Source organism: Brachyistius frenatus, unplaced genomic scaffold (genome assembly GCF_029030835.1).
Source record: "Brachyistius frenatus isolate BFR_SWC_R1_liver_20210118 unplaced genomic scaffold, ASM2903083v1 Contig_5, whole genome shotgun sequence".
In the NCBI taxonomy this organism is placed as follows: domain Eukaryota; kingdom Metazoa; phylum Chordata; class Actinopteri; family Embiotocidae; genus Brachyistius; species Brachyistius frenatus.
Window position 1 is genome coordinate 3,918,371 of NW_027210604.1, and position 17,148 is coordinate 3,935,518.

Sequence of the window (17,148 nt, forward strand, 5' to 3'; positions counted from 1 at the left end):
CTTCAAATCGCTGTGCTAACCCAGGGTGGGGGTGGTGGCGTTCAGAGCGCACCGTGCTGTGCTCTCCAGTTTGCCGGTAGGCCGCAGGATTTCAGCACTCTTCGCTCCTGGACAGCTCCGTCCAATCAACTGCGGGCTTTTGAAGCGCGTCATCCGTCCTCATCCCTTTCCTCATCCTCCCCTCCCTCCATCCCCGAGGCATGGCGGAGGACATCACAGGCAAAATGCTGACTTTCACAACCGGCTTTCTGCCGAACCGACATGGTTTATTTCGAATAAACATGCGGGAGGCGGATATCTGTGCAGTCTGGTTTATGTACAAGCACACTGTCGGGATAATCAGGGGGAGTTCTGGCGGAGAGGCTGCTGGGAGATGCGGGCTAATAGGGTTTTTAAATGACGTGTGTCCGGTTTCTACGCACAATGTCACACGACCTTAGCAGCTGGCCGGCCTTAAATGCACAGGGTTTTTTTATTTATTTATTTATTTTGTATCCCGTTTGTCTCCTCGTGACAGCCACCCTTTCTTCAATGGCTGTATTTTCAACGTTTAAACACATATTTCCACCTGACAAATTGATTCAATTATCTCCAGAATGACTGCACGGATGCAGCCGCATTTGGCAGCTACAGTCCACATAATCGTACCCGATTAGAGCTGGTTAAACCTGACTGCATCCCTCCATGTTGCTCCGACGCGTTATGAAGAAGGGAAGCCGCGTACTGTGGCGAAAGCTCGGGGATGTTGCACGGAGGCTGAGCTAATAGGCTACACGTGTAGCGAGAGAGAGAGAGAGAGAGAAAAAAAAAAAAAAATTCAAGATGTCACCGGCGTCATTACAAAGCCCAAGCGCCGACTGCAGCAAATTGATCATCATTAAACAGTCGACGAAGCGGCTTCGGTGAAAAAAACAAAAACAAATAGAAACCCCGCACAGCCTTTGAGAAATGAAAAAGCCGGCAGCGAACGAACACGCACACACAATGCGCCTCAGCATCGTGCGAGAGACAGGTGCATCGGCTTCAGACCCAGCCCAGGTCCAGCAAAAAAAAAAATATCATAAAGATGAATGACACACACACACACACACAACAAACAAACAAACAAAAAACCCCGAAGAGATCATCCAAACTCACCTAATATAATCCAGAGCGACCCAGAGACCAAAACGAATGCGAGCATGTCTTTCTCATTGAGTCAGCTGTCCCGGCGCAGGAGCGGCTCAAAACTGCAGCATCGACTGCAGCAAGTCGCCGACAATCTGGGAGATTAAGGAGGGGAGGGTTAGGGTAGGGGGTGGGGGGCGGCGGCGGCGGCGGCAATATATCTGAGACAGAGCGCGGTGGGGGAGCCGGGCAGGGGACGACGATGTCCAGCAGGTTTCACTGTGAAGATTTGGCCTGAAAAAAAAAAAAAAAAAAAAAAGGACTCAGCGGTGTTGACTAAAGAAACAGACCGCCGGGCAGCCTATTGAAGCATCCTTTCGCCAGGGGGATCTTCCACCTTCACCTAGTTGGCTGCTGCGTAATGGCAGACACAACGGTTGAATTTGAGGCGCTTGAACGACGGACGGAGGAACCGATCGACGCCAAGGTTATTGAGGATGCAATGTCTATTTTCGATGTCAATGTATAACCTAAGCGTAATTCTTCTTTTGGCTCTCACATTTTAATGGGAACAAAAAAATCGTGCAACGCTCTTCGTCGTATCTGAAATCCCTGATCTAATTCAGAAATTCTTATTACATTAAACGTGTGCATGTGCAGTTAAACTGCTGTTACTTAAAGCTGATAACGTGTGTGTATATGAACAGGTTGGTTTTTTTTTGTTGTGTTTTTAATATTGATTTATTTCAGAGGGATATTTGGAACATCACGCCATCCCTGCAGCTTTGACACGGAGTAACTTTGCATCACGATCACGTGGTACAGTCAGACCCTCCCAATGAACTGAAGTAACCTTGAGAAAGGCCGACAAAGAGACCGACCGTGGCAGTGAGTGACAAAGACGGTCAGGTACCCACAGACAGGACAAGAAATAAGACATTTGAATGCACGTTAAAATGAGTGAATTGTTATCTGCAGCATCTTCACCCGTGAATGCATCACCAATGACTTTGGTCTTCACTGGCTGCTCTGACTTATTTGACCTTTTTTTTTTTTTCCTGCAAAATGCATTCAATTAACACCGAACTCCTTACAAGTAGCTTCAGAAGTGAATAACATGCTAACTGTCTTATTGTGTTGCCATCACTTGACTGACCTTATTAAATGGGTCACTTGTCGTAAGGACTGTGTAATCCGTCACTTGCAGCAATGCCGCCTCCCAGGTCTTCTCTCTCTACCTTGATCCTATTGCAGAGAAAACATTCAAGAGGCAAAGGACAAGTCAGCTTACCGAGACAAACGGCTATGCTGGTCATTCACGGAGGAAGTGGTCGAGCAGATACAGAAGCAGAAGTGAGAATGTCTTGTTTTTCAATCTCATGTAGTTTTTAAGTCTTGATCAAGTTAACTGTCATCTGCCAGCAGGACACAGTGAGAGTGAATGCAGTTCAGGCTGAAATAGATTCGTTTATTTATCTTGAGATGAGATCAAAGTACACGAGAGAAAAAGTAAGGTACAGAAAAAACAAACAAAAGAAACCAGCTAATAAACCTGCTAATAAATACCGTAAAATTACCAAACGTTATGTGTGATATGATATAATATGCCGTTATATTACCACAGATAAGTGAGGTTGTTGTTAATGTTAGGGATCGAAAGGAATGGAAAAAAAAAAAGAAGAAGAGAATAACTTTACACCTTCTTTCACAGGATGGTCAGAATCTGAGAGTTTCTTATGTTTCAAGTCTTGATATGTTATTTCTATCCCTGAAACGTGGTTTATTGTCCACACAACAGTACACAACAAGATTAAGACTCTGCTAACAACCACAGAGAGGTTGTATTTACGCACAGTGGTGATTTGAGTACTTTCTAAAGCATGCTGTCAGGCTCAAAACGACAATTCTTACACGCTGTTTCTAACAGCACAGTTGAAGCTGACTCTTGAAGCTTTATGGGTGCTTGAAGAGAAAGCCCTACGAAAGTACAGTATCTGTGCAGTAAAGCAAAGAGATTAAGATTAAAAAAAAAAAAAAAATGATGTTGCATGACTGTAAAGGGAATGAAAATGTATAGATTTTACTTTCATTGGTTAGAAAAACAAAATACACCTGTCTGTCCCCTGTAGTTTCTTTATCAATGTTTTAAAGACATTTTATTTTTTAACAGCACTGAATATGTAATCCTCCATGACAAGCACGGTGTTACATTGACCCAGTGACCCTTTCTCAGGAGAGTCAACACATTTTACTGCTGTCCTTTTAACCCTTGTGTTGTCCTCGGGTCAAAATGACCCGCAGCTGTGTTCAACCAAGTTCTATTTTATTTTCATAGTTTTTGGGGGATCATTGGTGACAAGGAGGCTGTGAGGATTTCTTTAAAGAATGATGACCAATGATCCCCAAAAATATAGAAATATAGAAATAAAATAGAACTTGGTTGAACACGGCTGCGGGTCATTTTGACCCGAGGACAACACGAGGGTTAAGCATTTACCATATTTTAGAGAATAAACATGATGCCTTCTAATGCAAAAATCAATTGGAATCTAATCTAAACTAATGCACTGAGATGGTGTGAAATTTTTCACAACAGTTTATTGGAAAGGGTTATTCAGGGTTAATATGATTAAGGTAGGTAGGTATTTACTTTATTAATCCCCGAGGGGAAATTTTTTCCGCTACAGCAGCATACAGAAGCAATAAGATAATAATAGAAATAATAGAATAAAATAATAGAATAGAATAGAATAATAGAAAAGCAATAAAATAGCAGTAAATAGCAGTACAAAATATAAAATATAAAATGCACAGTATATACAGTACATTATATATCTATATATATTATATACAAACAAACCAAGAAACACAGTCAACATGAATTGAATGTTAAATGTCAAGTATGCGGATGTATTTTTATTACCGAGAGTCACAGCACGATGGGACAAAGGCTGCAGGTGAAGGGAGTTGTAAAATAATATACAGTGAAGGACGGATGAAAGAATGACAGATGTTGGAGCTGGGAGTACTTTTGATCGCCTCCTCACATACTCAGGCCACATTTGAACCTTTAGCTCCCGCATCCCGGCTCCAGTCTGCATATTTCACTCGGTTCCGTTTGGTGTCACTCAGTCATAAAACCACCTGCCGATAGCACACTTTTCCAAATCTGCAACGAAAGGAACAACATTTTATCGATCTGTGTACCCGTATGTGGATGAGTGGCAATAATAATAAATATGAACAAATAAAGTGCATGAAATTAAAGCAAGACACGTCAAAAAAAATGTTAAAAGCTAAAATAACTTATTTCCATCAGGGTAATTAAGTACATCTCATAGTTTAGCGCCAGAACTAACAAGTATTTTCATTATTGATTAATCTGTTTATTATTTTCGATGTTCACTGTCTATTAATTGTCAGAATACAGTCGAAACCCTGGAGAAAGTTAAGTTTTTGCCTTTTGTTGCTTGAAAAATGACTGAAACATTATAGAAAACAATCAACAGTCACTCTTATTGACCTTGTCTCCATTGCTTTTGATCATACACAGCAGCTCAGATGTCACACATAAAGATGCTGGTCAAATTTATTGATCTAAGGGTCTTGAGGTCAAAGCAAATTTAAAGATGTTATATTGCAGAGTTTCCCAAACCAACACACAAACCCCATTTCTGCCACAAGACAGGACGAAATACAAAACACCAACAGTATCTTTCCAACGGCAAATATTTTCTTCACCTCATCTGAGGCGCAAACATTGAATGACCGCTGACTAAATATTGCCCAGTCACTGCACAAATATGATCGATACTAACCCTCAGGCCAGCTGATATGATGGAGTGTGTGAGTCATCCCTTTGTGCAGCTCTGAACAATTGCAAAGACACCACTAAATAACAACCACCTCCTACTCCTGAGGCCCCACCTCCCAGAAATATGGTACAATCAGATTAATAAACAGATCCCCATTCGTTTTCTGTCGATTGACGAACTGCTCAATTGAGTGATTTGTTCAACTCTGAATCCCATGATCACACTCGGCCTTTGTTGATTGAATGAAAAACCAAGAAGGTAAAATTGTCACAGACACTCCTATATCAATCATCAGAAACCTTTTATTGATATTTGAACTTTCTGCAAGCGGGGAGCCTGCATTTGTTTCTTAAAACACATCTCTTTTTTGTTCTTGATATTTCATCTGAATGCACTTTTGAAGCTTTGAATTTAGACAATTTAATATCCCCTGACATGTGGCGCTATTAAGTAGATTTACTTAAATATCGTATTTAAGTGTTATTTTCATTATTTCAAAATGGAGGTTTTTTTTTCTCCATTTTATTCTTTTATAGTTATACTACAATGTGGGATTCCTAAGTAAACTCTCTGTTTTCATCGCAACTTATTTTTTTGCTAATGGTTACTCTAATCGATCAGAAACTTCCACTCAGCTGTAAATTCTCAGACAAAAGTAATCTGCCTTTGATAGACTGTTCCTGTGTTATAGCTTACTAATAATTCACTGTTTGGCCTATGGGGAGATAAACTCTGCAAGCTCTTATGTCAAACACTGAACCAGCAAGCCGGTTGGGTTGAAACCTCAGGAAACAGTATTGTGTGTGATTGGCCTGAGAGCCAAAGTCTTGTTAATTCACAGTCTAAATGTTTACTCACGTCTGTTAATTTTAAGCACATGTTGTAGAACTTGCTCCTTTCTTTAACTCCCTTTCAACTCACCTTCTCTCCTCTTATTTCCTCAAGTGCAAACAAATCATCCCTCTCTTGTATTTTCTCCTTTTCTATTTGCCATCCAGATTCACAATGTAACTGTTTTTTTGTTGTTTTTTGTTGTTGTTGTTTTTTTGGAGGGGTGGGGGGGACGTCAAAGAATAAAAGTTAAAATGATGAGACAAAAATCACCTAATATTTAAAAACACTGTATTTGCTTTCCACATTTTTTCCAAAACATTTCCCGTTTCGTATGTAATATGTATGCCCAGGACTTGACTACGCACAATGCTTTGGCAAATTTTCCATGTTCGAGAAAAGAAGAAGAACAAGAAGAAGAGCAAGAAGAAGAAGAAGAAGAAGAAGATGAAAATTGCTGAGGCATGAAGTTAGGGTTGGACTTACGAAATGAACAGTTTGACGATGCATGGTAGAGCCTGCAGCCTGAAACGTAAAACAAATACACTGCTGTGGAACAAACGGTCATAAAATAGTCAATATACAACACATGTATCATAATTCAACAAAACTCTCACCAGACAAAGTGTTTTTTTGTTTTTTTGCTTGATCCATTGTCAGTGAGCTGTCAAAGCAGATGGTCCAGGGAGAGATTGAATGCTCAAGCAGCTTGTGTCATGACAAAGCCTCAAATTACTGTTTTTATCCTTGCAGGTGGCCTAAATAATCAGAGTCACTATCACGGTGCACTGGGTGCCATAAATTGTACAGGAATTTGGGCGGATAACACACTGATGTTGGACTAGAGCTGTATTTCAGGATTAGGTGAAGTAGTAAATGAAGCAGAGGTATGCAGGTCAGTCATCTTTCACCGTTATACTGTAGAAGACAGTTTTAAGATCTAAGAATTATTTAAGAAAATAAATTAAAAAAAAAAAAAAAATAGGTGTCATTCAGACTTTCAAGACATCCATTTTGAAGAGAGGTATACAAATCCTGTGTGTTTTGGATCACTTATATGATACCACAGCACAAACATCCTATAACACAGTGGCACCCGACCGTTTGGGATAATGTTCCTTTAAAAGTCCACAAGAGATATGTCAAATGGTACTTTCTGAATATTTTTAGACACTGGGAAGAGACTTTTATTTATTTTTTTTTTTTTTAATGTATCCTGTTTTAAAAATAAATAAATGAACAAAAAAAACAACACCGATATTACACGTTCTTGCCTCAGCTGCTCCAGTAAATTCCTACAATTCACATGTTTCTCTCGCAGCCTGCAGAGCTTTCTTGACAGATTTACGTGTTCAAAGAAGACAAAAAAAAAACAGGTGGGAAAATCGGGATATTAATCCCCTAAGAATCAAACTTTCTGCCTTCATTGGGAAATCCCACAGACCGACTACCGGTGAAAACTCCGCAGGAAAACTCCCCGCTATTCCTTTCCAGACGTGAGCGCGCACTCGAGCAGATGATACCAAAACCGGCGCGATGCGTGCGCGCACACACACACACACACACACACACACACACACACCGCGCGGTAAGTCCCTAGAAGGACAGCAGCGGTGTGTGCGACCGAAGTGGCTGTGCTTGTTGCCTAAATTCCCCCCCCCACCCCATGCGGTTCAATAATCACGAGCTCCAGGGTTTATCAAGTGAAGTTACCCGAGAAGACCGAGCTCTGGAAGTCGGCCTGTATTACGGTGAAATATTGCAACATCGCGTCAGTTCATTTTTTTTTTTTTTTACTGCGCTTTTTGCAGTTTCGTGCACACGTTGCCTTCAGTTCTTTGCGCTCCGCGAGCCCTTTGGAGAGGCATTGTCGCCGGTGGGAACTGCACCGTGCGTAAAGCGTTCCGGCAGTTTGTCTTACGTGTCACACCCCGCACGGCTGCTTGTTTTCCCGCGGTCACCGCTGTGCAAGCGTGCACGAGCCACAGTCAATGCAGTGAGAAAGTCTGTAACCTGGCTCCCCTACCGGCGACCGAAATTATTACATCATTTCTTGTAAATGCTCGACTTCTCCGGTCGGTGTCTGTTTATGCAGAAAGGCTGGTGCCCCGTGCACATGTTTATCATGGCAAGGTGTGTTGGACGAACTTTGGCACGAGGAGGATGAATGTGCTTATGAATCAGATTATGATAGTTTACGTGCATATATATATACATATATATATATGTATATATATATTTTATTTATTTTGTTTTTTTTAAATGAATACTTTGCACAATCTCCCACATGGTAGATCTTTAGATTATCGCCCGCATTATCGTTAATAAAGCCTAAACTCTTTGAGTTAACTACGTGCTTTGTTTAATAGAACATATAGCAATAAATACATGAACTTTTACTGTCCGATTATACTTTGTGAAACTTAAAATATTACGTTGCAATAATATTTTGCAAAGTGGTGACATTGCCTGCAAATATCGAAACGTTTTCAACGCAGACCAACTGCAACGTTTGCACGGTGGTTTGCTAAATATGAAGAAAAAACACGAGTGACATAGGATGGGTTGTTAAGTTTGACGGTATTGTCTACGTGCAGCAATCAACTGTCATAAACCCGTGTTGTTATGAACTTCCTTCTAGGCCTTTGCAGCGTGATTTCTCGGAAATACATCTACTGCTAAAAAAAGATCACACTGCGCATGCGCCACAACACGCTGTAAGAAATGTCAATCTTGTCCCTAACAACATGTTTATGTTTGAGACTCCAGCAGTTGTTCTAATGACATTTTTCGTTGAACAAGAGTAATGATCTGCAAATATGATGAATATGAAGTCCCTTTGGTTGAAAGATATTAGTTTTTATTGATTGAAGAATAATTATTTTGCTATCAATGGCAGTGATCTGCTTTTCCGACTTTTATAAGCACCGGTCATTTGAAAAAAAAAAAACAACAACAACACACATGACTTGGATGAATGTGCTATGGTAAAATCTTGCAAAAATATTCATCAAATAACCAACCATTTTTAAACTACTGTTTGCAACACAAGACTTCTCAGTCGACGAGACTTCGCAAATATTTTTGCTGAGGATACTTTTTACAGTGCGCAGCTGCCTTGCCAAGTCGGGGAAAACCCACTTCAACCCTATAAAACCTACATGGGTTATCTGAGTACAGCACAGTACCTACTCGCAAGGTCTCTCCGTGGATAACTTAAAGACGAGGAGAAGCTTCTCGGGAACAAACCCACACTTACCGGACTATTCTGGTGCATTTTCTTCTTCTCGAAGCACAGAGAAAGCAAAGTCTGTAAGTGGCTACACATTATTTTACATCTTTAAAGGATGTTTGGCGAATGCATTTTATCATATTTTATATTATTGTTGGCGGGGTCTCTCTTTCTTTCTTTTTTTTGGGGGGGGGAGAGATAAATATGATATACATGTTAAATAAATGCACATGGCGGTTACGTTACACATGGGAAGATTTTTGCATGTTTTTTTTGTTTTTTTTAAACTACTCAGATGGTTAACTTTGTGTAATTCTTGCTCATTGTGCGTGAAGTCTGACACTTACTTACTAAAAGCAATCGATACAATTAGGGGTGGAAGAGGCTTTTTTTTTTTTTTTTTTTTTTGTGCATCAGCACGTATACGATGGAAGAGTTGCGGTCTCCAAAATGTCTCCTACTGTTATAAAATCAACAATTTTATAAACAGTTGGACACGAAAATAATCTCAAATGGCTTTGCAAAGTCTTTAAAAACATTTTTTAGTTTTTTTTTAAACTCCAGTCACTAGATGGCTGTTCTGACTCTCTTTAGTATCGTTGACGCCTACGCGTAAACGCCCCCCCCCCCCCTACTCATCTTGCGTGGCCTGGCCGTGAACTCCTCTCAAGGGCGGGCCAACCAACGGGCAGCAATTCTGAACCGAGACAGACGCGGGAGTTCAGGCGCGCTCACTACTGTACTTCAAACTCAGCATTCTACATATATCTAAATACTTTCTACTCCTTTTCCTCTGTTGCTTAGACAAACATGCCTGTGTCAAGGATGAGGATGAGGCCCTGGCTGGAGAAGATGATCGAGTCCAAATCCATCGCTGGTCTGAACTGGGTGGACAAGGTGAGAGGATTTTTTTTTTTTTTTTTTTTTTTTGGTCCACTTGGGTCACATTGGATTGGTTCATGTATATGGGTTAAACTTTAAATCTGTTGTCAAATTATTGAAATGAGTCGAGGAATAGACATTTTGAAATGTATTGTAGGATTCGTCGCTGGCTTTCATGTGATAGGGAAGTGATCTCTGCAAGGCTGCACGTTATTTTGTTATCTTTAATTGTCCCGGCTGGTCGCACAATATTTGCATGTTGCTCTTAGATTAGTTTGTTTGAAGCACCAGTTGGGATGGACTTTATTGTTGTAAAGTAGAAAATAAAGTGCTTTAAGTAGACAGTTTAATGGTCAGCAAAACACTGTGCCAGACTTTTTAAATCAAGCAACCCCTGGGACTTCAAACTGGTGAAAATAGACACCAAGATACTAGCAGCTATTTTCTGATAGTGAGCAAATTTAAATTCTCTTCCTAATAACAAACTGGTTAAAAATCAAGACAGAACAAAAAAAACTGACAAAGGTGTGATTTTTTTTTTTTTTTTTATTTTTTTTTCTGCTGTGGTTACTGTGCAATTAAAATAATATTTGTACATAATTTAAGGTCGTACAAAAGAAAAAAAGTTGAATGCCGCCTCTTGCAACATTTGAACTTACTCTACAGTCAACGTGCTGCTACTCTGGTTCCAATTTGACATTTTGTTTGTGTCTTACAGGATAACACGATGTTCTCGATTCCTTGGAAGCACGCAGCTCGACACGGCTGGGAGCTGGACAAGGACGCATGTCTGTTCAAAGAGTGGGCCATCCACACAGGTGAGCAAATGTGAATAGCTGTCCAAATAGTACAGCAAATAATTCACATCTTTAGGATGAACAGTGCATTTAACGATCATCTTTAAATGCATTCTGCAGGGAAATATGTCGAGGGCCAGACTACTGACCCCAAGACATGGAAAGCCAACTTCCGCTGTGCAATGAACTCTCTGCCTGACATCGAGGAGGTGAAAGACAAGAGCGTCAACAAAGGCCACCAAGCCATGCGCGTCTTCAGGATGCTGCCTGCTACCCCAAAATCGAGAGGTGAGAAAGTTGACAGGAAGTGTATGATCACCGCTCTGCAGCATCTGCTCGCGGCTGATCTTTTTTTTTTTTCTTTTTCCATTTCAGTCATGAAATCTTTTTTTTTTTTTTTTTTTTTTTTGACAGTCGCATTTGACAAGGGTATTTCCCTTTACGACGTCTACTGACCAAACTGTTTTTATTTCCTGTGCACAGATAAGCAAGGCAAAGCAAGGGAGACAAAGCCGAGGAGGAAGGTAAATACCGTAGATGTTGTGCTGTAGTTTGTACACAGTCAGAGGCCTAGATTCAAATTGTGCCACTCTCATGCTGACCTAGATTGTGTAAAGCTGTTAACATCATCATAATGTTATTTAAATTGTATCTTAGTAGTAAAAAAAAAGACAAATAGCTGCAGTTTTCTTTGTTTTTATTGGCCAAATCTCACCGAATTTCGCTGTTTTTTTTTTGTCGCCGCAGTGCGCTCAGGTCAAGATAGAGGAAGACACGGACTACAGTGATGCGCAGTCTCCCATGGACGAGTCACTGTCAGAGGACACTATGTCCACTCAGGAAAGCACAATCGACAGCACGGTGCGGACGGAAGAGCCAGGTGAGCAAGAAAACGTTGAAGGCATTTAGCAAAAACTAGATAAAAATACAAAATGTTAAGTGTTGTTCTGATGTACATTTGAAAAGCTTAAAATGACATTCAAAGGCCTTAAATTTGCCACAATGATGTTGAAGCACTAAGTTTACTAAATACTGTTGTTTGCCATCTTTGCAGATTTCTCCTTCGTGTCTACACTTGAAGTTCCGGACTGGTCTCAGTCAGTTGAGATTGGATCTGACAGCTTTCCTTCCAGTTTCTGCCACAGATTTGAAGTTTCACCTGAGCACCACCCCGGTAAGACAATACACCCCTCCCCCCCCACACACACTAATAAATGGTTTAGGATTAGCCTAGATATAGTAAATACAAATAGATAGAATAATATCACAGCACTATTCTCATATCCACTTCTGTTTCTCTCCCTCTCTTGTTGCCGTGATTTTCCAGTATACGAAGACATTATTGAGGTAAGCATGGCTTCCAAGGTTCTACTCTTACATGCATGCATTTTTCATTGACAGGAATACCCATGTTGCCTGTTTGGCTTGTATAATACTACTCAAAACAATAAGCCTGATTGTTAAATTGACTGTTTGGTGTGGCAAAACATAGCCGTACTCAGTCTGGTGTTGCTCTTTCAGATTTGCAAGCAACTGGAGAATGACAACAACTGGAGCAGTATAGACAGCAACGGGTTCCTGAGCAATGAACTATGCAACAGTCCAGGGAGCCATTGGAGTGACTCTTCCTCAGGTAAATGCTACTAGTTGATGATGGATGAGCAAATCCTTCTGCTAAATAATACATCGAAAGGATTACTGTTCAGCTTTGAATTTAATATTACACTTAAGTGCTCAACGGCTTGTTCAAAACACGCTCGTCAGTCTTGTGGGCTCTACGCGTAGCTGGAGATGAAATTAGCATTAGTACTAGTATCAGACAATTTCCTCTAATGTATGACCTTCTTCACCTTTACTGACCTTGTTTTTTTCTTTCTTTGTTTTGCAGTCGACGAACTAGATGAGCTGCCACAATACACAACTTTGGGCTCAGAGTACACCAACCCCACAGACGACCTCTGGAACAGCTTTTGCTATCAGATCCCTCCGATGCTCTGAGGCCTGCAGGAGAGGAGAGGACAGTACTTAGACACTTTGGACTTTTAAAAAGCTCTTCCTGTCCACAATCGGAGCCCCCTTCTTCAATCTCACATCATCGACCCCTCCGGTGTTCACACCTTAAGCTAAAACCCCATCCCCCAGCATGGGCTATGCGTTTTTTTTTTTTTTTTAGCACCACTCATCTCTCTCATCCCAAGTTGTGAACGGAAGTTGAACAGTGCACTGCAATGTTAAATAACTCAGATGCTGTTCATTATCTATGTTTTTGGCTGGTTCAAAGCATTGTGGTGTTTGGCTCTTTTTGTGAAGAGGTGTAATAGCTACTTAGCTTGGGTAAAGCATTACGTTATCTTACACAACTATTAATTATTACGAGGTAGCTGATACCTCAAAACACAAATAATCTCACATTCACTGCATTCAGTGTTTATCAAATAATTATTACATAAAATGATTTTTTTTTTTTTCCCGTTATATTTGGACAGGTGAATTTCAGTTAAGGAGACAAAAACGTGTTTAACTTTTAACCTGGTGAAAGCTATTAAGCTCTACAATCTTTGCTTAAGGTAATTGTAAAAAATGTCTGTATATAGTGTTTTTTGTGTTTTTGTAAAAAAAAAATAAAATCTGTTATAAAAATATGAATGAAAGCGGATTCTTTATAATAGATACAAAAGGCAAATGAAAATGTAGGTGTGAAAATGGATGGCTTTAAGTGTTCTGCTTTCATGAAGTTAATGATTTAGCACAGCTGTTTAAGCCTCATAGTGGCAAAGATAACATCTGTGGAAGTCTCTTTGAGCAATGCACCAAAGTTAAATTAACCTCAGCAGCACTGGTCTGAAAATAATTGGAAAAAAGTCAAATTATCTGATGAATATGATAGTAAATGACTTATTAAAGCCTCGAACTGTCTTAAAATAAACAGTAAATATGTTTACTAAACTGAATAATTAAGCATACAGGTTGAAGTGTATTTAAAATTTTTGGCCATTTTAAAACTCAAAATAATTACAGAGAATTTAAGTGGCTTGTTATTGACTAACTTGTGGTATACAGTTTATTGAATAGATATAGTAAGTAGTTGCATCAGTCATTTTCCCTTCCCCCTTCTGGGATTCCCCAGTAATCGCCACATATTTTGAGGAAATAGAGTCAAAATGACCATGAACAACAGTAACTAGGAAGTAAATGGTAAATGGTCTGTACTTGTATAGCGCTTTATCACCTTTCAGTCTCAAAGCGCTTTAACATGGTTTTTCCCATTCACATACTAATGAGACAGATCACCTATGCAGGGTGCTGCTATCAGGAGCACATTCACACACAACGATGGTACACCATCGGGAGCAACTTAGGGTTCAGTGTCTTGCTCAAGGACACTTAGGCATGTGGACAGGAGGAGCTGTGGATTGAACCACCAACCTTCTGATTAGTGTGCAACCCACTCTACCGACTGAGCCACAGCCTTCCCCAAGTAAGTAAAGGCAACAACTGTGAGGAATTGAGCCCTGGATGGATTGATTTGATAAATATGTCTCCATATTTAAAAATGAACCTCTGCACTAGCTGAACACGGAAATTAAATTCTTTTCATTCATCTCGTGAACCTTTTCAGGTTTGTTTCGGTGTTTGCTGAAGACTGTGAGAAGACTTGTAAATCCACTTTACTGATGAAAATGTGATAAGAACTTGTTTCCAAACAAGGAAACTATCTGTTTTGGTTGATGGTTGCAGGGGGTTTGTGTAGACACACATTAGAGCATATTATGTCATTCTCTTTGGGGCAAATTAAGCCTTTTGAGAGGAAACCACACATTTCCTGTCAAATATTTACATTAAAGGCCAGGTTTTATGTAATCTTTAAGTATCTATGTTTGAATAAAGCTTGAATGGAGCTTTTTAGAAATTTCTTTAATAGTTTGTTTGTGCTGGTGCGTATCAGTATGATCTTACTGATAGCTTGAGAATTTGATCTCAGTGCCATTACCTTTATTTAGAAAAAGGTTACACTGAGTAGGAGACAAAACAAGTAGACCAGTATACCATTTCAGTGCTCAGACATTTCACTTTCTCTAAATAAAGTTGCATTGCATTTCAGTCATTTCCTGAAATGCCTTTCAACAACAACTAGAAAAAAGGAAACCGGGGCAAACGCACTGAACTCAAAAATAACTTGCTATGCTGATTTAACTTGCTGGTGAAGTAGTTGGTTCTCACCACACTGTAATTGCACCTACAGCTGTTTTAAAAAAAAAACACACAGCGGGGTTTGTTTTTTTTATACCTGCATTGCTTCTTGGTTTATTGGGGTTATTGCCAGTGGAGAATTAAAGATCTTTGCCTCATGTGAAACCTTTGTTGTTGTTTTTATCGGTGTATGTTGGTGCAAAGTTATGAATTTTTTTTAATGAAGCAATCTGATTTTGTAGGTGAAATAAGATTGCAGAGACGTGGTGGAAGCATCTAAATGTGATGTGCATTTCCTGAGGCCAATAGACTACATACAGTGGGTACGGAAAGTATTCAGACCCCTTTACATTTTCACTCTTTGTTTCATTACAGCCATTTTCTAAAATCAAAAAAGTTCATTTTATTTCTCATTAATGTACACTCAGCACCCCATCTTGACAGAAAAAAACAGAAATGTAGAAATTTGTGCAAATTTATTAAAAAAGAAAAACTGAAATATCACATGGTCATAAGTATTCAGACCCTTTGCTGTGACACTCATATTTAACTCACATGCTGTCCATTTCTTCTGATCCTCCTTGAGATGGTTCTACTCCTTCATTGGAATCCAGCTGTGTTTAATTAAACTGATTGGACTTGATTAGGAAAGGCACACACTTGTCTATATAAGACCTTACAGCTCACAGTGCATGTCAGAGCAAATGAGAATCATGAGGTCGAAGGAACTGTCCAAGGAGCTCAGAGACAGAATTGTGGCAAGGCACAGATCTGGCCAAGGTTACAAAATAATTTCTGCAGCACTCAAGGTTCCTAAGAGCACAGTGGCCTCCATAATCCTTAAATGGAAGAAGTTTGGGACGACCAGAACTCTTCCTAGACCTGGCCGTCCAGCCAAACTGAGCAATCGTGGGAGAAGAGCCTTGGTGAGAGAGGTAAAGAAGAACCCAAAGATCACTGTGGCTGAGCTCCAGAGATGCAGTAGGGAGATGGGAGAAAGTTCCACAAAGTCAACTATCACTGCAGCCCTCCACCAGTCGGGGCTTTATGGCAGAGTGGCCCGACGGAAGCCTCTCCTCAGTGCAAGACATATGAAAGCCCGCATAGAGTTTGCCAAAAAACACATGAAGGACTCCCAGACTATGAGAAATAAGATTCTCTGGTCTGATGAGACCCAGATTGAACTTTTTGGCGTTAATTCTAAGCGGTATGTGTGGAGAAAACCAGGCACTGCTCATCACCTGCCCAATACAATCCCAACAGTGAAACATGGTGGTGGCAGCATCATGCTATGGGGGTGTTTTTCAGCTGCAGGGACAGGACGACTGGTTGCAATTGAAGGAAAGATGAATGCGGCCAAGTACAGAGATATCCTGGAAGAAAACCTCTTCCAGAGTGCTCTGGACCTCAGACTGGGCCGAAGGTTCACCTTCCAACAAGACAATGACCCTAAGCACACAGCTAAAATAACAAAGGAGTGGCTTCGGAGCAACTCTGTGACCATTCTTGACTGGCCCAGCCAGAGCCCTGACCTAAACCCAATTGAGCATCTCTGGAGAGACCTGAAAATGGCTGTCCACCAACGTTCACCATCCAACCTGACGGAACTGGAGAGGATCTGCAAGGAAGAATGGCAGACGATCCCCAAATCCAGGTGTGAAAAGCTTGTTGCATCATTCCCAAGAAGACTCATGGCTGTACTAGCTCAAAAGGGTGCTTCTACTCAATACTGAGCAAAGGGTCTGAATACTTATGGCCATGTGATATTTCAGTTTTTCTTTTTTAATAAATTTGCACAAATTTCTACATTTCTGGTTTTTTCTGTCAAGATGGGGTGCTGAGTGTACATTAATGAGAAATAAAATGAACTTTTTTGATTTTAGCAAATGGCTGCAATGAAACAAAGAGTGAAACATTTAAAGGGGTCTGAATTCTTTCCGTACCCACTGTACCTTAACTTAAGCACTGTACTTAGAATTTTAGGTAGGACACTTGTGTCCTGGGGGAACCAGAACACAACATGAAAAGACACTCCCCTTTTTCTCTCACCCAGAAATCACAAACAACCACATATTTTAGCCCTTTAAATCTATACGCACAGTTTCTTTGGTGCACAGGTGGGGCAGAAACTAAATGAGTCCCACGAATAAATACATTTGTAACCACAAATAAACACAACAAAGCCTCACCTATTCTCTAAACTTAAAAACAGGAAAAAAAAAAGGAAGTTAGCCTCAACACATGTAGGGCCCACCATTATAGAGGTCATGGCAGATGGTGAATGTGAAGAGGA

At 40.3% G+C, this 17,148-nt stretch overlaps 2 protein-coding genes across 2 annotated transcripts in view; one reads left to right on the plus strand and one right to left on the minus strand.

Moving 5' to 3' along the window:
* The window catches only part of acsl6 (acyl-CoA synthetase long chain family member 6), a 34,823-nt gene extending 33,469 nt beyond the window's left edge, over positions 1-1,354 (minus strand). The window contains exon 1 of the mRNA XM_069717322.1: positions 1,138-1,354. Within this exon, the coding sequence (XP_069573423.1) occupies positions 1,138-1,183 (46 nt within the window). The 5' untranslated portion in view covers positions 1,184-1,354. The remainder of the gene's footprint in view (positions 1-1,137) is intronic.
* A 7,581-nt stretch (positions 1,355-8,935) lies between these two features.
* Positions 8,936-13,291, plus strand: irf1b (interferon regulatory factor 1b). Its single transcript, XM_069717726.1, has 10 exons — positions 8,936-9,065; positions 9,790-9,882; positions 10,586-10,685; positions 10,785-10,952; positions 11,148-11,188; positions 11,412-11,544; positions 11,719-11,838; positions 11,992-12,011; positions 12,186-12,297; positions 12,553-13,291. The coding sequence occupies exons 2-10, from the start codon at positions 9,796-9,798 to the stop codon at positions 12,660-12,662; spliced, it is 891 nt and encodes a 296-aa protein (XP_069573827.1). The 5' UTR covers positions 8,936-9,065; positions 9,790-9,795; the 3' UTR covers positions 12,663-13,291.
* The last annotated feature ends 3,857 nt before the right edge of the window (positions 13,292-17,148 follow it).

What these genes read in the sequence shown, in the direction of transcription:
- irf1b (XM_069717726.1), top strand. Translation starts at nt 9,796, where the DNA reads ATGCCTGTGTCAAGGATGAGGATGAGGCCCTGGCTGGAGAAGATGATC. An exon ending in GTCTGAACTGGGTGGACAAG is followed by an intron (nt 9,883 to 10,585) that starts GTGAGAGGATTT and finishes TGTGTCTTACAG; the next exon opens with GATAACACGATGTTCTCGAT. An exon ending in AGAGTGGGCCATCCACACAG is followed by an intron (nt 10,686 to 10,784) that starts GTGAGCAAATGT and finishes TGCATTCTGCAG; the next exon opens with GGAAATATGTCGAGGGCCAG.